Source organism: Rhipicephalus sanguineus, chromosome 6, assembly GCF_013339695.2.
Source record: "Rhipicephalus sanguineus isolate Rsan-2018 chromosome 6, BIME_Rsan_1.4, whole genome shotgun sequence".
NCBI classification, from domain to species: domain Eukaryota; kingdom Metazoa; phylum Arthropoda; class Arachnida; order Ixodida; family Ixodidae; genus Rhipicephalus; species Rhipicephalus sanguineus.
The window spans coordinates 87,724,242-87,744,502 of record NC_051181.1 but is presented as its reverse complement, the minus strand read 5'-3'; the positions used below and the strand labels follow the sequence as shown (position 1 = coordinate 87,744,502).

The window sequence follows — 20,261 nt, the reverse complement described above, 5'->3', positions numbered from 1 at the left end:
TGGCCTCCGAGATTAAACCAGCTGGGTTTGCTTGTCTTCGAGGCCGTAACCGGTTGAGAATAGGTGTTGTAGAGTGGCAAAAGACGGCATCACTCTTCAGGCACGCTTAGAGAACTCTAGGCACGCTTGCTTGAATTTGGCGGTTTCGAACGTACGTTTCGATTTCAAATACGGCGCCTCCAAATACAGTGGCACCCGAAGCATTTTCTCATATAAAGCTTCGTTTTCATTAATACCCTGAGTGACAAAGTAATTCTACAACGCAAAGCCTTGAAGCGCGGCCTTTGAGACTACACGAGAGGGTGTGCCCCATCTTGGAGGCCACCACCAACTTGGAAAGTTTGTGTTACGCTAACAGAAGATGGCAGCACGCCTCAGGCGAGCTTCAGTACGTTCAGTACTATATGACTGACAAAAGCATAGCCTTTGGGACTTGCAGCCGTTACTATGAAAGGGATGCTGCTTTAGACTTGTTTCTCAAATTTTTTTCTGTCAAAGCATTGTTTTAAAAAATGACAGCTTTACGGTGAACGATTACAAGTTTCAGGTGCTTTACCTGCACCATACCGGCAGCGGAAGTGTGGACGCCGGAAGTAGCGCGTACCGCAGTTCGAACGAAATTTAAATCAAGCGCTGGCTTCCACCGAGTACCTCGGCTGCCTCGGCATTCGGCAAAACCGACTCGTAAAGCGATTCGGCAGCCCGCGAAAGCCTCGTTCTCGTTTAGGTGCTGCTGCATTTAGATTCCGTTGTTGCGTTGGTCCTCGGGTCGATGAGACGAAGAAGTCAGCGGTCAACGACCAACATCAGGGGCTACGCTGCGCTCGCCTAACCCACGAGGTTTGTCAGCTTTCTGTTTTCACCGACACCATTTACAATAGTTCATTGCTTTGACAAGCGTTTTGCTGTGCGTGCAACCGTGCGCATTAGACACTGCTGGGAGCATTAAGCGCCACAAAATTATACGATCTGTGCCGGGCGGAGAATACGTACTGCAAAACAAGTCTTTTGAAACGCGCTCATCGGAAAGTCTGTAGTCGTGGGCTTTGCAAGCAAAAGAACCTTGTCCCAAATGTAAATCACCCAGACTATCCCTACTTCCTGTCATTTCGCTACCTATACACCTGCTAGTCATTTTTCGTTCGTAAATTCAACATTTACCTTTACCTACTGACATTAGACGCGACAAGTTCAGCCGTATTGTTTGCGTGCCGACTGCGCCGGGGTATTTGTCGTCGGGGCGTATGCAGGGGCGTAACCAGAGGGTCCCTACTTACGCCCCTGTCCTCCCCACCCCCACGAAAAAAAAGAAAAAAGAATTGGCTACGCCACTGGCACTGTAAGACTCCCTCGAGCTCGTGGGGGCTACTACACCAATCTGGTGTCCCATTCTGCCGCTCTACTAACTGGTGCTTGCTTTCTTGACGTCTAATGACGCAGCGGCCCGGCTGTACTCGGATAATTTCGGGCTGAGTGGGTGCACGGCTCGCCGAGGGGGCGTGCCTCGATCTGCAAGCGATGCCGAGGATATACCAAGTGAGACGCTTGAAATTTAACTTTTCTTGCACTGTAGTGGTAAGCAACACCGACTGGGCCTGACGGCAAAATCCTAGCATGCTGGTACAGTCACTGTCGGTGTTTTTGTTTTCCTAACAGTCTAACAAGAAAATTTGCTTAGTTAACCAGGTACGGTATAATATCAAGTTACTCGTGGTCATGGCCATTACATTAACATGAAATATTCTGTTCTTAAATGGGCTAGTTTTCTGTGACTGGTCAACTCATTGCCATTATGTAGCCGTGTTATGTTACCAGTCGTTCTGTTCATAGTTTCTACAAGTGGCGTCTTGTGACACTGGCTTGCACGACATCACCACTTCATGGCCAGTCTCTGGTCGATGAGACGAAAAGCCCACAAGGTGGAGAAAGTCATTCTAAAGTAGGATAATTTTATTTGCTGCCATTAAAGTTTCTTTTCCCGAAATCAGTCTTTGTAGCTTTGTGCTGACGCTGGGGGATCACAATCTTGTCCTGTCCGTCCCGTTCACTTTTTCGGACAATCTTTTAGCAGAGGAACTTTCCGTAAACGGCATGTTGATCCTTGTTTTAATTGAAAAAGCCTGGTCGAAATGGGATAAGTACACTATCTGTGACAGGTTACTTTGTGCTCGTCTGCTAGAACATGTTTGTCATGCGACCAACCTGTATTCCAAATTTGTAACGTAAAATTGATTTGTTTAGTGTTTTGTAACGTTCACATTTCAAATGAATCTGAATAAGGCTTTGTAGCATCTAGCTACTTCAATGACTTTGTGTTCTTTTTCTTCTTGATGCAAGGTCGTACCTTTGATTCTTAATTGCAACAAAGGCAGAATGTGAAAAGTTTGTACTCAGTTGCTTTTGCAGCATAATTCTTTTTTAGGCCAAATTTAGATTTCAGTGTGGGCTACAGGATGTCTTGTAGCACCTATGCCGAACGTTGTTAATTTATTCTTGGGTTGCATGTCTGCAGAAAGAATTAAAAAATATGCAAGGTGTTGATGTAACTGGCAGCTTCGCAAGTCAGGAGCAACACAAAACCAAAATGTATTCACTGATGTCTGTTAAGCGTTAAGCATTCTTGCACAAGCTTTTCTGTGCAAAAGTACATTTCGGTAGAATTTCTTAGCTGCTTATTTGTTGTTTATGGATAAATGAACGACACCACATTGACAAGAAACAGGGGCTGTGTTCCAATTCTGGACAGCATCGTAGACAGTCTACGCTGACAGCTTAGAAGACAGCATCGAAGCCATGTTGTCCGACAAATGGAACGCGTCTAGAAGACGTCTACGCGACGTGATACCACCTAGCGTCGAGAAGAGAAAGCTAAGAAAAACAAACGTAAATGTTCTTTCTTTAGCCTCTTTCGTGTTCAAACCTATGAAAAAATTAACGTAGCTTACATTGAGCGCCTGGAAAAGCGCCTACTGGTGTACAGACGACCATACCGGCGAGATCCGAGCTACGCGAGCATTGCGCTCAGCCGCCATCTTGTTTGGACAGCAAAGTAGCCTGCATCGTTTTTGTCTTTCTCGAAGCTGTCTATTTTGCCGGCTACGTGAGAATTGAAATGGGACTTAAGATGGCCGCTGTCCACTTAGCTGTCTATTTAGCCGTCTACGGTGAGTATTGGAACACACCCAGGGTAGCCCTTGTGACTTGCGCAGACTTTCACCGTCGTTCGAGAGGCTGAATACATTAAATATGTGTAGGTCTGCAGTTGTTGGTACTGTACTTAACCCATAGTAATAATGTAGTGGGCCATTTGTTCTCTACTTTTTAATTAAATTCTGTGCAGTTTCAAAATGACTTGTTAGGCCAAAACGACTTTCTCATTAGAGCCTTAGGGATGTTAAAGGCAACCAATAAACAAATTTCTACAGGTAGTAGTTTACAAAGTTTGTAAAGCAGTTTGTTACTGGTCTCAAGGCTTTGTCTAGAATTTGCATTCATTAGGAGCCAGGCAAAGATGCCAAGTGTTAGTGATGTAAATGTTTCCTAGATGAGGCACTGTCTGAATAATTTCAAGTGATGCACAAATAATTTGGTCAGGCAGAAAATTAGGATGAAAGCTTACATGGCACAGGTTGCAGGTGATAACAGTGCTAGCACGTGTTGATAAAGTGTCAAAGGAATGCCTGCTTAATGATAAATGAACAGCTTGAATGCATTTTCTGTGAGCTGATTTATGTGCAACTACACTTATAGCTAAGCACATTGCCTTCTGTGGAACAATGCAATCACATGTGTAACCATTCTGGGATAGACCAGATGCCCCACAGTTTTGGACACCATATTCCGTACACCATCAAATGACAAGTTTTGGGCTAGTGTAGATGTAGTGCCCTTTAAAGGTACTGACAACCAATCTTCATGGTGCCTATTTTCTTCAGCGCAACGGAAAGCTCACCGGTCAAAGTGTCTAATCATGAAATGGTAACATGGAAAGCGCTGCGAAACGTTTGTAATCAGAATTTTTCCATCTGCGGCGAATATGAAGTCATGTACACACAAGACAACATATGCTGCAAACAGTGAGTGCGAGAGTGGTTTGTGTTCGAGCTCGGTGAGTTACTGCGCATGCGTGCAGTGTGCACGAATGCGCCGCGGCTCAACATGGGCCACTGGCGGCCGCGAAGGCAGCGCCACTTCTCCCCGTGCAGCTCCTTTTACCTCTGAGTGGGGCTGGATAATAATATACAGACTCTAACTTTGAGGACTAATTATGGCACGCATGACAGCATCAGACTAGATACAGCACAGTGATCGGCTTCCTAGTCCAGCTTCAAGGCTCTTCCACTAGGCTGTGCGACATACCAGTTCTTGTTACTTTTACACACGATTTAAAAATATAAATCCTACTCACAACGTGAAAAGGCTGCTGGAATCTATCATTATATTGTACGGTCTTTTCATTTATACCAAGATCTAATCCCACATTCTGGCCATTTGTCGGTCCCTTTAAGTGCACATTTCATTTTCGAATAGCTTGAACACACAGTGCCCTCTCAATCGGTGCAGGCTCCCGAAGGTGCTGCGACCAGTTCGCCTTCCAAGATTGCCACCATGCAGTGCACCCCTGGACGCAGTCGCCGCCTTGCGAATGAACCGGTTAACTTGTGCGTTGCTTCAGCATGGCCGCTGTCGAATGGCTCACCTCGGGGCCCAAAAGACTTTGGCAAAGACAGGCTGCACCACGTGAGTGATGGACTTGGTTGCATTAAAACAGTTTCTGTTCAAGTGCTGCAAGTAGGCTTCCCATTGGGACATTTGATGTCAACCAGTGTCTGGGTGGCAGGCTTAAAAGGAAATGTGTGAGTATAGCTGGGACTTGTAGCTTTGAAAACTGTCTAGTTTTGAGAACATCCTTTGGCTTGCTTGGACTTATAAGCAGCATGTAGAAACTATGGGCTGCAGTAGAAGTATATCGACATTTCGGCATTGCTGTTTGGATGGGTTAACAGACGTTGGTATTGAGGGTATATGTCAAGATGCAAAAGCTACACATCCTATAAGGTAATGCTTCAAGCCCATATGTTCCCAAGGCGTTCATTTGTGTTCAGCCAGGCCACTTCAGTGTTCCAGGCACAAGTGCAAATATCTGTTTCCACAAAGCAATTGGGTGTCCGATATGGTGACAGCTTATCAAGATTTATTTTCCCACATGCAGTATATCTGAATAAACTGTAGTGTGGCCAGACCTGGGCCGTCGTGCAAGGTGTTCACAGCAATCTGAATATTGCCGCCTATCGTGTTCCCATTGTCAAGCATGGTTGTTGACGATACATGTATTGGAAGAACCTCTTAATTGTCAGAATGCATGATCAGTTACTGCGATTACTTTAGTCTCTACTTTTAGACAAATGCCACTTGCAGTAAAGTTCACAAATGCCCCGAAGACCTTACCTATAAGTTTGTTGACTGTAACCAGTTTGCATAGCTAACCACTTCTGAACATTTCCACGTTCCCGTGAAATACGCTACTTTAAACTGCAGTTTCTAAATGTCAAATTCGGCATGTTGTCATGTGGTTGCAACAGTGAAAAAGACAAAACTCAAACAGGTAAAGATGGTACTGTTGGGGGGAACCTGTGCCCAGAAAACAACATAATCCTCGCAATGAAACGATAGTGATGAGCACAGTTGTCGGTCGTTGTTACGCTTATCGTCGGTGAAACACTTCTTTTATACACGCGTGATTGAACATTCCAGCGTCGTAGCTGGTTAGCTCCAGAATAATCTACTCGTGTCGTGCGTGCAACCTCATCGGCACAGCCCAAACAATTGTGAAGGTTCATGTGCTTTCCAGAGGGGGCCTGTGCCGAGCTGTTGTTACACATGCAACTGTTTGTGGAAGTAAAGCCCGGTTACATGAAAATAAGGAAGCACACGTGGCAATGCCAAAAATGGTAGATTGGGCTATGCATGATACTTCACTAAAGTTGCTACTTGGTTCTGTTCATATGCCATTTAGTGTGGACTGTAGACAGGCGGCACCTTTCAGGCAAGTTAGTGGCACATTCCTTTGGGTTGCTTCAGACGTAAAATGCCTTTTCAACTCTATTCGAACTTAAGCACATGCATACATCTCACTGACTCTTCTATTGCTGCAGGCACGTGAAAATGGTGCAATCAGCCCTGCTCCCAAGGCAACCACCACCCAGCAAAGTCCAGGCCGTATTGCGTGCCAGCCTAAGAACTTGTTCGGGGCTTCGGCGCGGCCGCTGCCAACCACTTCACCTGGTGGCCGTAAAAAGGATTCCGGTAAACAGCGGCTTCGCCAGGTATGTGCCTCATAGTTTCATTTTGGTGAATGGGAAAACAAATTGTCATCCACTTGTTCTTTAGCACCAAGCGACAAAAATGAATGCACTCTTTCTCAAACCTTCGTAATTCGTGGAAAATTTGTCCTGGTTCTTGCGCTTTCGTTTAGAGGGGGCCCTGCCTCGGGAGTGTATACGTATTTAAACAAAAATATTTCGAGTTATTTTACTGTTGTAGCTTATCTATTTTTATGTGCAGATTTCAAATATTGTATCTTTCTAGTGCAGCATGTAGGTTTTAAGATATCAGTTTGACTAGTTAGGAGCAATATTTTTTCTAAACTGAGAGTTAAAGGGGCCCTGCAACACTTTTCGAGCATGCTCAAAAAGCGCTGCCGATCGGTAGTCGAGGCTCCTGAGAACACGCGAGCCAAATATTACAGCGATGCGCACGGCCTGGAATTTACAATATATTCTCAAAGTCAGCTGAAAATCGCTCCCTCTTCTCTCGACAAATGATGTATTAGTCCGCAAAATATGACGCGATTGTCGGCAGTTCCACTATTTGCTGATGTTATAATCACGATAACACCCTCATTATTACTTTCGTTGTTAATTTTGAGTTCAATAAGTAGATAATATGTATGTTTATATTCTGTTATCGCGTTAAAAACACCGAACAAACATTAATATTAGCACTTCCGGTCTCACCGACAGCTCGTCTGCTCGTAGTTGCGTGGTTCCGTTTTCTTCGCCATGCGCAGTGCCGAAAACGTGATTATTTCTGTGCTTTTGACCATCGCCCGTTGCCGTTGAGAGTGGCAGCCGTTCGCGTGTTGCCTCGTCAGCTGAGAACTGCATCGTCGGCACGTTCTCACGACCGACCGAGGCATGGGCGCAGCGTGTCTCCGATAACAATGCTGGCGTCCGGTAATGGCGGCGCTTCGAGGTCGTCTGCCAGTGCCGTCTTACGAGGCGGTGTATCGGAGTATGGGCCGTAACCATGGCCGAAACCGATCTCAGCTGTCATTCGTTCCAAACGAGCGCGCAAGTTTGCTTCCATGGTTGGCAGAGCGATGAAAACACTACAGCGTTCGAGGTGTACACCCAACATTACCAAACCGACGCGCAGTTTTCCAGCACGCGCGATATCGGCTCCGCTCGACGAGAACGACGCAAGCCGACCGGAAGTGGCGGCACAGACCACGTGGTTGCGCCCAGACGTCAGAGAGAAAAAAATGAAGAAAAAAACTCCGCCGCCGCTCTTGGGCGGAGCCTCGCTCCTCTGCGCTGCCTCCATCGACTCGCTGCCTAGCTTTCCGCGGTAAATTATATAACATGCAGTGTTGCAATAATGTGGATTGAGAACTGGCTGCAATGAAAGAATGTTCCAAGTGCATTCGAACAAAATTTATGTGAACTATCGTGAGCGAGTCTTAATGTCGAGCAGAGATCTGGCGAAAGTTGATCACAAATGGACTGGAAACATTCATTCTTCTTTGACTGCAGACTGTTTTCATTCCAGATTATTGTGAAGCCATGTATTGATTCGCTTTAGCTCTCGGTTTTGAAACAATTATTGCTCCTAAAAGAAACGTGGTGCTTACTTATTTAAAAACTGCATAGTACCGTATGTTACCGTATGTACCGTACGTTACCGTATGTCTATAAAAATTGGGGATTTCAAAATGGCACATGAGAATAGGTGTGAAACATTCAGGCCCGCCACCTCCCATTTGGTTGTCTCTGAAGCAGTCTGCTCTTAGCTAAAAAAAAAATAAAAACTGAAAGCTTTTTCTGAAATTCAGCTTCAGATGGTACTGGAATGTCAGTTCTACAATAAAAAGCATGGCTCTAGCAGAGGGCCATTGTGTTAGCAGTAGTGCTTATAGTTCTGCTGCTACACTTGGTGACCGGTTCCATCCTGGCCGCAGCACCTGCATTTTCCCAAGGGCAAAACGAGAAAGCACGGTAGTCGGATACAGCTTTAGAAGACGGCGGTATTTTTTTTTCCGTGGAGGCGGATGAATATCAAACTGCACTCTAGGCCGACATGAGCTGAACGGCCAGTCACGTGCCGTACAGGCTCCGTGAGTGGAACTACATACTGCTTTTAGTTGCAGGAGCCAGTTGGCACTCTCACTTCTATCATCTGGGTGGGGCCTCTACTGCCAACCTAAGTTGTTTCAGACTGTAATGTTGATTATTTATATGCCTGTTTAAATTAGTCCTCCCACTGCAAACCTCGCAAATGGATTGCATTTTTTGCACATAATGTACCAGAACTTAAGCTAGCAGTGACTTCTGGGAGTGATTACTTGGGCTTGTCTGTAGTTTTGGCTAGCATGTAGCTTGTGTGCTAGGCTGTATTAACAGGTTTAGGCGTTGCTATTTGGGTTTAGTTGACAGTGCTTGTCCTTGCAAGCAATGAAAACACTCGAGGCACATGATTCATAGTTCCATGCCTATAAGACTAGGGTGTGCTGTTATAAAAATGTATGCTTAAAGAGTGCTTCTTGTTAGGTCAGTTAGTGAAAACGTAGCTGTAAAATAAGGGACGCAAAACAGAAGACAGCTTAGCTTTTACTTGCATAGAATCAAACCCGCATATATTGAACTCTTTGGCAATTGGTTCGATATGTCGTATAACTCAATGAGAAACTTTCAAAGAATTTGCTGTATTTTCGGTGCTCAAGTTGGGCTTCATGGCACTGCTGTACAATAATGCAAGGAAGGCAGCTTTACAGCAATAAGCGGGGATTTTTAAGCTTTCATTTTTGCACGGTCAGTAGTTTGGGGTGTGGGTTATATGAAAGGATGGGTTATATGCGAAAAAATATGGTATCTATGTAAACAGCACCACAACCTCTTGCATGGGCAGCCCTGCGTACTCGTCAGGTGCCGAAAGCCGGTCGTCTGCCTTGGCCTCTATATTGGCGTCGTTCTGTTGGCATCATTGAATGCTACTCTTCGGCTTGCCACAATTTCACATGTGGCACGTGTTGTCGCATAGCATAGCAGATGTGTTTTGTAATGCAGCTCAGTTTCCTTTCTTTTCACGTGCCCAGTTCTGGACACAAGTCTTGGAGAATCCTGATGCAGCACAAGCATCGTCACCAAGTCGGCAACGTCCGCAGGTAGGTTTAGGCACTTTGTGCTGTCGCTCCAATGTTCTGGAGGCGTTGTGCAGTACGATATTGTTGGCAGAATACAACACTGTTGGCTCAATGCCCCCGTGTTGGGGCTCTTTCACACGAGTTCCTTGCAGAGATGAATGGACCAAGTTTATTGTGCACAGCAGCAGGTTGTAGACAAATAGAATCGTGTTTATTGGAACACAGTAGAGCTCCTTGTCTTGGTGGCCACACAATACAGTGCACGCAAGTTGGTGTCAGTAGAGAGGAAGGGGGAGGGTGCCTTTCACACGGCTGTTTGCACAGGTGAACTGCACCCCAGCCTTGCAGCTTGAAATGGATGCAAAGGCTGGGCAAGATAAGTGGTGGCTTGGTATGTGCTTTCTTCGCACACACGCTCATTGTTGGAGGTCGCACAATCCCAAGTTAGAGAGACATCTGGTATAGGCAGTTGGGCTGCCTCGTATCTATAGCGGCCTATGCAGTTGGTAAGCACTACAAATTTCTTTCATCTGCGAGTAATTCACTTTTTTTCTTTTTTTCTGTGTACGTATAGGGATGGAGGCCTTATTGTAAGGAAAAATATTAGTGGTGCCACCTCGATACAACGAACGTGGATATATCTGTTATAACGAAGTAAATGAAGAATACTAGTCTTGTCATAGATAGCATTACAAATGTATGTTTATAACGAACTTTTGGATATACCGAACTTATTTTCGTGTCAGGTGTGGCTTTGTTATGTTATGAGGTTAGTGTGCTTCTCGGCACTTACCTGCGTCTACATTTCTTCCTCAGGTGGCTGAAGACGGACCTCACCGGAAGACTGGCAAGTGTGCACCAACTTCCGTGAAAGGTAGGCTTTACACCTCTGCCAAAGGACATGACTTAAGTGCAGGGTGCAAGGGAGGATTGTTTCTAAGAATTGCTGTATGTCAAAGTACAAAACAAAGGGGTTCATCTGCCTAACAGAAATTATGACTGAATAAAATTCGGCAGAAGCTCTTTGTACTCTCAAACCCAGGTACTATATGGGATCTCAAAGATATCAGCCTAACTCTAAATACTATAATGAACTGCTGCGCTTGAGTGCTTAGTTGGGCCGATTGGTACATGTCCAATGAAAACGAGTAACCGCACTCGCAACTGGACAAGGCAGACATGAAGTACTGCTAGTCTCGCTTGTCCCATTGTTCACGCAGTTACTTGTTTTCTTCAAAGTATGAAGTATGCCTATTGGGAGGTTATCTTATAGCTCCGCACGTCTTGGACAGCCTTATGAACTTGTGCAGAATGGGAGTATAGAGATTTGTCATTCTAATGGTGCGTTGAAGGCATAGAAATTTACTTAGGACTAATTAGTCATTTTCACCTGCCTTTTCCAATGTGTTTTGGATGAGGAGGCCCTTGCATTCCTGAAGCAGCATGGTGATGCTTGTTACGATAACACCTGCAGGCGGTATACTACAGTCGAACCCACTTATAACGATCCCACGTATAACGATCTATCGGTTATAACGACCATATTTGGGTGCACTTACGATTTTCCAATGCTAAACATTGAAGCTGCGTCCACATATAGCGAACATTTTTCAAAGCCTCCTACTTTTACAACGAACACTTCAGACGCGGTCGCGGTAAAAATATGGCGCATACGAAGCGAAAAAAAGTTAAAACAGGCCTTCTAAAGCGTGAGAGGGGCGCGCGCTCGCGCGTGCCCCGCTCCAGTTTACTCGCGACTAAGATATCCCTGATCGGCGAGCACCGCACGCAGATTTCGGACGCTGCGAGCGAGGTCGCTCACTTTCGAGCCTTTTCTTCAGTGGCAGAATGGCAGTGAGGAAAAAGAAAAGGAGGCAGCATGAAGCCTTGCGGTCAGCTTTCGCACGGTAACCTTTCCTGACGCCGTTCTCCGCAGCTACGACCGCCTACGATGAACCAAAGAGTGCCTTGGAACGCAAGAAGACATAAATGCAAGAAGTGATAACCGCGATAACTTTCATCGCATAAAGGTTCAGTGCGTACCTAAACTCGTCGACGCCACAATGTGCCGCAAAAGGTCGTCCGTCTTTTCGGTAACGGCAGAGACCGACCATCGGTGATAACGATTTCCGCGCGATTGCGGCGATGCCTTCGCGGATATAAGCACCAGAAAAGAGCGAAGGCGAGGTGGCGGCCGTCGATGAACGTGCAGTTATGACTTATAGCCGACAACCTTATATCATAGTCATCTGTAGTTATCGGCTCGGCTGCGCGTGTGGCGTACGCCGTACACTGTGCGGATTGACGGCGGTACGAGCGCGCCATGCTGCCGTTCGCAAGTTCGCCGCCGCCGCGTCGTGCGAGACCGCTTTAAAGTGCGCCTCGCTTTGTAGAAACGAAAGTAGCTCGCTGTTGTTGAGCGGCGCGGGCACCGAGAAACGTCGACGGGCCGCGAGAGCATCGCGGAGACGTAGAGTGCGCGCGTTGCTTGCAAAATGCTTGTTTTCGCCGCGTTGAACGAAGAGGCTATTCGCCGCACCCGTGCATGGTCCGGAGTGAAGCAGGCACGAAGAACGTAGTACAAACGCGTGCATACGGCATACAGCAAGCGGCCCGACAGTGACTCCGCGAGCCGAGTAGGGGACGCGCTGCACGCAACTAGCCAGGGATGATCGGCTCCACGTCGCGGTACCGCGCTTCGGTGAAACGGTGTCAGTTCACAGCAAAGGTGGGTAATTCACTCGTGAGCACATAGCGGGCGTCGCTTCACGACGCGAAAAGGCTTAGCTTGTCACCGGAGGGGTTGGGTGCACTTCAATAAAAGTGCACAGAAAAAAAAAAAACGGCTTGGCCGCTAATCGCACATTTTTAAAGGCGAGTCCATATACAACGAACTACTGATATAGCGACCACTTTTCGCGACACTTTCGAGTTCGTTATAAGCGGGTTCGACTGTAGTACGATTCACTGAAGGAATTTAATTCTTTGCTATTAGTATTCCTCTCTGCATTATATGGCTGTGTTGCAGCGAAGCTTAAACTAAGTTCATTGGAGAGCTCAAGTGAAATCCTTGCTGCACGAGCCGTTCGTGTTTTGACGCACCCCTCGCTAATTTTGTTTCCTCTATTGCTCGCGCTGCCCTTAACGTTCACTGCCCTCCTTGACAGCATTTGCCAAAAGAGCGCTGTTTTGTGGTATTGGAAATGAGCTTTTTTTTTTCCTTCCGCCACCTGGCGGGATTCCCAAGAACTCATTTGCAATGCTATGTGTTCGTGTGCTTCCAGTCGTCGATGAATTCACCCTCTCCCTGCCAATTGCTAGCTTCCTAGTTATTTCAGTTGGTAGAGCGACGGCCCCTGAAAGGCGTGTGTCCTGGGTTCGAACCCCGGACCAGGACGAATTTTTCGGCAACTAAGAAGCTTTCTCTCAGAGTAATCCGTATGAATTTCCTTGTGGGTTCGTGCTACAAACGGGTGGTTGTCTCTTACCTTTCTTAACCCTTTTGCCACCTGGTGGGATTCTGCAGAACTTGTTTGCAGTATGCAGAAGTGACTTCAAGAAGAGCAAAACTGGATCAATGAACGAAAGGAACTGCAAGCAGAGTAGATTTCACTTTTATGAAGGTGCATTGTGCTTGCCTTTTTTTTGTTTCTCGATTTAGTACGGTGTAAGCAAATGCTGCGCTTCACACTTTTATGCTGGGCTCTTTCTAGTCTGAGCGCACCGATTGAGCTAGCTTGTCTAAGATGGCGTCGGGGTATGGCAACGGCCATTTACCTCTCCGTTCGGTCGAAGTTCACGAGGAGGATTGGATCTACGAGCATCATTGACAAATTTGACTTTTAGAAAATGATAGTTATATTTATTTTCCGGCAGTTCAAATAGTACTTCGAATAGTAAAATTCAGGTGCAGATCGAATAGCTAGCGCTATTAGAAAAATATTTGAATGTTTGAATATTTGCACACCCCTAGTTATGAGATCACAACAGCAGATTTTGGCTGGCGCAGGCCTGGCATTTTTTTGACGCACTGCATAGCAATTGAACGCACTGAGTTAGTTTCTTCCAGTATTATGTAGATGGCACGAAAGGGGAAAATTGCCTCCCATCCCTTTGTAGCCCAAAGCTACGAGAAAACCTGTCCAGGTTTTCCAAATACTGATGCATTCGACTCGTTCTTTGGGAGCGCCATGCTCTAGCTTCGGAGTGCTTAGAAGTGCTCTTGCCTCAGACTCCGTTAGGCAACTGAGATGTGATGATGTGATCACTACAGGGTTCCTTTTGTCACGTCAGCTGGGGCTGCACGCCTGGGGGTTCCCTCGATGCTTGCGCGCCTTGTTTGATAGCAGCAGAAGACGTGGCGACAGCTTTCCTCTTCTGACCTGTGGCGGACAAGGGTTGCTCCCTTCATAGCAAATCTGCCTCGTAGACGTCGAGACATCTGTGGCGCTTCGGCGTCCGACAGCTTTCCCAAAACAGCATTAAATGAGCCCCCAACTTCTCTTTCATCTCGATATTGGAACCTGTTAATACATTTGATAGCGGAGCTGAAAGGCAGCTTCTGTCTTGATGAGGTGAAGCGACTGCATGTCTCTTGGCTATTCGGCTTGAAAGGCGCTTTGCCGCATGTGTTCTCTGGCCCGGATCAAGAGCAGGCTCTGAGCTGGCTGCAATCGTAGTAAGAGTGCGGTGGTGCAAACACTCGAAAAATATTCAGCCACACCTCTAGAATTCATCGCAAGTTTCACTTGCGCGCCTTGTTTGATAGAGGACGAGCTTTCCTCTCTGACCTGGGTTCTGTCTTGCGATTTGATGTGTTCTCTGGCCCGGATCAAGAGCAGGCTCTGAGGTGGCTGCAATCGTAGTAAGAGTGCGGTGGTGTCCAGCCGAATTCATCGCAAGTTTCACTATAGAGGACGAGGATGGGATTTGAATCTGGGACCGCCTTCCAAGGACGGTCACTTTTATCGTCTGATCTCGCAAGGAGGCTAGTAGATCACTACGTGATCGTAAATTAACAACTCGAAGCACAGTACACTGGCACTGTCCCAGTTTTGTGTCGATTTATTTGTTCCGATGCCATCAATGCACCTGGTCAGCTGAGATAGCATTTACAGTATTACTTGAGCGCAAAATATTACCGTATATTGCCGATTATAAGTAGACGTTTTTTTTTTTTTTTTCATAGAATGACCTTCGAAAGTTCGGGGGTCAACCTATACGTGGAATTGTAAAGTCGACTTATCTGTAGGGTCCGACAAAAGGTCGTCGTCCTCGGATTTCCTGCTATTCGACGCATCGATAACATCAGCCGCAGAGGCAGCGGTGTCGCGGAACAGCTATCGCCCAACGCGTGCGCACCGCTTTCGGAGCCGGACGTTTTTGCGATCTGCCACGACGATCGCGAAACTATAGCGAAACCACACGAGGTGAAACTACGGAGCGTGTTTAAAAATCAGTGCCACGCGGCATTAATGCGAACTGCTTGGGAAACACTGTTTCGAAAGCAGCATTTCAACCCTTTGATAGAGGTCGAACAATGCTCTATGAATAAAGAGGAATTTATCTTGCGATGTGCCCTGCAGTTTTGTTTTCATACAATAGAAACGATTCATTGACAAACCGTCGGCGTTCCACAGCAAAACTGACAGCGCCGTGTGGGCTGGCAACACGTCGCGGGAAAGTAAACCACATGACCAGTCACATGCGCCCACAAGCGTCTTTGTGTCTTTTTGCACTCACACCTGTTCTCCATTTCTGCATTTCGCTTTGCTTGCGAGCAGTGGTGTGCATGATTTGAGACGCTGCCAAGCGGATGCCAAGATGCCACCGCTACGCCGGCAACAGCACAGCGCTGCTTTCAAGAGGCAAGCGATCCTCTACGCAGAGTCGGAAAGCAACGCTGAAGCAGGGCGCAAGTTTGATGTGTCGGAAAAGTGCGTGAGGGAATGGAGAAAACAAAGGACCAAGATCTTCGCATGCGCTGCTACACGCCGTTCCTTTCGTGGACCGAAGTCTGGACGATACCCTGCCGTTGAGGAGGCGATTCGAGATTGGGTTCACGACCAGAGAAGCAAGAGCCTGAGTGTTTGCTACGATGATATTGAAGCAAAAGCACATACTGTCAACGATGCCTGGTATGGACTGCCAACCGACATGGTCCGTGCGGCGTTTTCCACGTGCAGCATCTCAGTACCACCGGCACCCATTCCGACGGCGAGCAGCAGCAGTGGTTCACACGATGGCAATGACCGTGACTGCGTCCTTCTCTCAAGCGACGACGAGTCGTAAGCAATGTTTCACGGGCAAATGTTTCTTTGCATCACTCCGTCTTCGGAAAACTTGTTGGTGAGCTATGGCTGCAGCATGAGGCTGTGTTCGGAGTCAACTTTTTTTCCCCCTAGAAGGGGTTGCAAGTTGGGGGGTCGACTTATAATCGGCAATATACAGTATGTGCAACAGAACTTTTTCGTATTTGCATCTTATGTTTACAAAGCCATAATTTTGGGTAGGCAGTGGGTCCAGTATTAGAATTCTGCTTTAAAGTGTATTGCCTAAATACCTTCTGTCCTTCCAGTCAGCTGCGCTTATTCACAATGGGCGTCTGCAGGCTGTGCGGTCGCACCTACAAAAGGCCAGTGTCGACAGCCGTTCACACTGGTTCAGCCTAGGGAAATCACTGGCCACCCGATTTCACGGTTGCCGCGTCTTCTCAAACCGCGTCTACAGGCGACCGCCAGTAATGCATCGAAGCAGGTGCAAGCGCTTCCACAAAGTGAGCACAGTGGCTTTTGTGTTTGTCCTCAACACATTATGGTGGCTTAGCAGCATAAGCACGAGGGTGGGGTCTTAACACTTAAGGAGGGGAAGAGTTGCTTTAGGCATGTGGCGCTTTATTAAGTTAGGATGATGAAAACTTCAGTGAATACAGTAGACTCTCGATAATTCAAACTTTTGGTTAATTCAAACAAATCTTAAATTTTTGGTTGCCCATTATGTTTTCAATGTATTTTAAAGCTGCTTTATTCAAACTGCCTCACTGCACAAGTTCGGTTAATTCAAACTTTTTGCTTTTTGCTTGTCCATGCCTGGAAATATCTGCTGCCTTTGTTGCTTCTAGCTGAACATTCGTGTTCTTGTGCTACTAACAGGCGCAAATAAAGCTGATTGCCTGCCTACAAAATGGCGAAACTACCCGAACCTTGCGCACCAATAATTGCGTGCTGACCGAGGAAGAAAAAACAAAACGGTACGGTCTGGCCTTGATCTATCGTGTGCCAAACGTTTCTTAAAGTCACTTTCTCTGCAGTACGCCATGTGAGAAATAGTCCTAAGAATTGGGAAGGGCTAGCAACTGTCGTGGGACACAACACATTTCATCCCTTAATTATGCACCCGTGTGCGCCTTGTATAATAACAAGTAACAGTATTATTGCTGATATCTAAAATTTTATTGGCAATCATGCAGAGCTGTCTATGATGTCGCTGCAACACTGAGAAACAATAAACATCGCAGCGTTAGTTGGTGTGTTGCCCCGAGTCATATTTATGAGAACTTCTGATAATTCAAATAAAATCCTGAGGTCCCCTCAAGTTTGAATTATCGAGAGTCTACTGTATGTATTTTCATGTGCAGATACCAAATATGAGCTCACTTCTTGTGTATACCACACCATTATTTTTAAATGGCTCATAAGAATGAACATCAACCAACTAGCCCAACTTGGTGCTCTTCTGCGACTCGTAAGAACTTCACGTGATCATGTTTTTAACAAGCTGGCTACTGGTAGGTGGTAGATGGGTTGCAGTAAATGAAAGAACATTTCTTTTATCCTGCAAGCAATCTCGATCGTGCAAGAAACAGATGTTGCCAAGAAAGCTAGTATTTTGTAAGTGGTCTCGGTCGCCACTTGTTAAGGCATGTCACTTACCGTATTTACTCGAATCTAGGCCGGCCCCGATTCTAAGCCGACCCCCGAAATTTGCAGGCCAAAAAAAAAAAAACTTAATCATCGTACTCGAATCAAAGCCGACCCCTTCACCTTCGCACATTGTTTTTTCGAAAAAAAAAACATCAGCTTAGATTAGAATAAATACGCTAGCTCATTCCCCTTGATGCTGATGTTTAAAGAACCTTGCTGAACAAAAAGGATAAGTTCCCAGCGAAAGCACTTAAACGCACATTATACTGCAAATTTTTTCGCTGAGTGCATTGCTGCAATAAGCTTTAAGTATCTGACCAATTCTTTGGAGCAGCTTGCAGTCACCCGTCGCAGTGCTGCCAACGCTGCAAAGTTGTGCAAGTTTGTGAAGGTGTTTGAAGTGTTCTGTGACAAGACTTGCGAGTTGTTTAGCAAGGAGAAACTTTTTAATGCCATCCTGGATCTTGCACTCTTCTAGAGGCCACAATGGCACAAACATTACGTGTGCATACACATGTCACAAATTAGTGTGTGGCCACCATAAACAAGCATGCTATAGTTTGTCACCTGGCTTTCATGAAATTTTTAAATCTAAGCTCATTTGCTTATGCAGTGCGCTAGGAGTTTTGATATTGGGCATTAATTCTACTGACTGGAGATCAAGCAGCTTAGTTTGGTGAACAGAACATGTAGTCTTGTGCCACTTGGGACAACACCAGAGGTCCTGATAGCGAGTCACAGTGATGGAATAAGTGGGAGATTGCTTCGTTTAGGCCATTTACTGCAGTGCTTTATGACTAGCGCATTTTTTTCAGGTTTACGCCTGCCATACGGCCACTGGGACAAGAACTTACTTAGTCGGCACGATTCGAACCGTAATATGGTTGCCAGCTCTCAGTTTCAACAATACATACTGATTTTATTAAATTGATTTGTTTTATCTTACTGTCCTATTATACAGACATACTTTTCAGGGCCTTCCTTGTAAAAAACTCGTCTATACCTTGCTTAGAAGGTTCAATTTCGATTTATCAATGTTTTGGCATTGGCAAGTGAATTGGAGATATTACACCCTTACAGTACCGAGGTTTACCTGTAATATCTAAATGTTCAGCCCCCTCCACAGGTCTTCCTGCCAGTCCTTTGTCAGACCACTGCCGGCAGCGAATCGCCGACCTCCAAGCCGAAGGAATCGCTCGCCACCTGGGTTCACACTTGCCCCAGCACGTACAGCCGTGTGTGCCTCTGGCCGAGCATAAAGACTCGGGGCTGATGCAAGCACACCCATTGCATGCAGATGCACTTCCATTGGGTATGCATGCATTTTTTTTTCATGGTTTTTCAACTGATAGTGTGCCTGGTGACACAGAACAAGGAATAGTCCAACGAGGCTTTTACCATGCGCAGTGGCCAAATAAAATTCAACGGTGCGTAGCGATATGCTAGTCATTGTGGCCATCCAGCCATACCACAAGTTGCCTCCATTGCTAAGAAAAACTGCCAACAACAAGGAGGCAAGAGATGGTTGTGGTGTTTGCTACACACCACTATTAGTTCTGTTAAATAGAGTAGAGTCCCTTCGATAGTTCTTTCACGGGATTGTGAAAAAACACTGCAGTAGCCAGGAAATGCATAAAGACCAGAACACTCCAGTGGTGAGCATACTGTGGTGGCACCGTGACACGGCTGGGCATCGCTAGGCATTGCCAAGCTTCGTGTAACACTTTCCTGAAGTACTGCCTTTCAAATGGCATCGACGACGCTGAATACAGTAGAACCCCGCTGTTACGTTCCTCACTGCTGCGTTTTCCCCATAGAGTTTCCTACAATACTTACTAGAGGGAACTCTGGCGCTAGTGTCTATCGGAGCTGCAACGCATGACGCTTCAGCCAGCATGGGAATGATGGGTAGTACACAAATTTGTCTAAACTTCGTACTTTTGGCTCCGTTTGGCTCCGCGTCGGCTGCATCCGCTTTGTCGCAAAACGAAGTTCAGCAAAAGTCAGCAGTTTCACTTCGCCACTTTAACTTCTTTAGGCTCAGCGATTGAAACCTGGTCACGAAGTTCACAACGGTCTATTCTTTTATCCAAAACAAAAGCCAAAACACACAATAAACAAAGCCACAAGTACGTTTGAAGCCGCAAGCACGAAGACTAGGCAAATTTGTGTACTACCCATCATTCCCATGGTAGCTGAACGATCGCAGCGCCAGAGTCCCCTCTAGTTAATTTTAGGAAACTCTATGGTTTTCCCGGCTGTTACGTCGTTTTCCGCCGGTCCCGGCATAGCTCCCATAGGATACAATGTATTGGGAACCCCGCTGTTACGTCGTAACTGTCGGACCGTTCCCGTATGATACGTCGCGAAGTGCGCTCGGAGCCGACCGAGTGACTACCAAAGAGAGCGGCCATGGTGCATTTTCACGCAGTTTGGCCTCATTTGACCGTAATATTAGCCGCATGAGAGGCGCAAGCAACAGAATATTTCAATTGATGCAAACAAAAGCATGGCCTTCGAGATTCAAATTGCAAAAATGGCGTCTATGACGTAACTGCTCGCGAAAGCAAGGCCTTCGAGATTGGCATTTACTATTGACAAAAGCATAGCCTCTGAGATTTGTATTGCACAAACATGGCGTGTATGACGTAATTGCTTGCGAAAGCAAGGCCTTCAAGATTGGCATTCACTTCTGCCATCGCGTTGGCGTAGACTCATCATCATCGTTATTTGTCGGAGAACGGGAGGAGTTCGAGCTGGTTGGAGCTCGCGTGGTCGTGCGTGCGGTTCGCGGTCGGACTCGCCGCGGCGGTCGTGATTGCGTGTGCTTAGTTCTTTCATGCCTACAGCTGTTGGTGTTAAAAAAATCACATACGTTGATTACATTTCTGTGGATGAGGCCGTCCTAAGCTCCGCGT

At 46.4% G+C, this 20,261-nt stretch overlaps 1 protein-coding gene across 1 annotated transcript in view; it reads left to right on the top strand.

The window, feature by feature from the left end:
* The first annotated feature begins 625 nt into the window (after positions 1–625).
* LOC119397404 (uncharacterized) overlaps positions 626–20,261 on the top strand; it is a 34,365-nt gene continuing 14,729 nt past the window's right edge. Inside the window, exons 1-8 of the mRNA XM_037664831.2 lie at positions 626–840; positions 1,441–1,536; positions 4,564–4,740; positions 6,156–6,326; positions 9,374–9,442; positions 10,238–10,295; positions 16,032–16,196; positions 18,470–18,655. Coding sequence (XP_037520759.1) covers positions 1,519–1,536; positions 4,564–4,740; positions 6,156–6,326; positions 9,374–9,442; positions 10,238–10,295; positions 16,032–16,196; positions 18,470–18,655 — 844 coding nt within the window. The 5' untranslated portion in view covers positions 626–840; positions 1,441–1,518. The remainder of the gene's footprint in view (positions 841–1,440; positions 1,537–4,563; positions 4,741–6,155; positions 6,327–9,373; positions 9,443–10,237; positions 10,296–16,031; positions 16,197–18,469; positions 18,656–20,261) is intronic.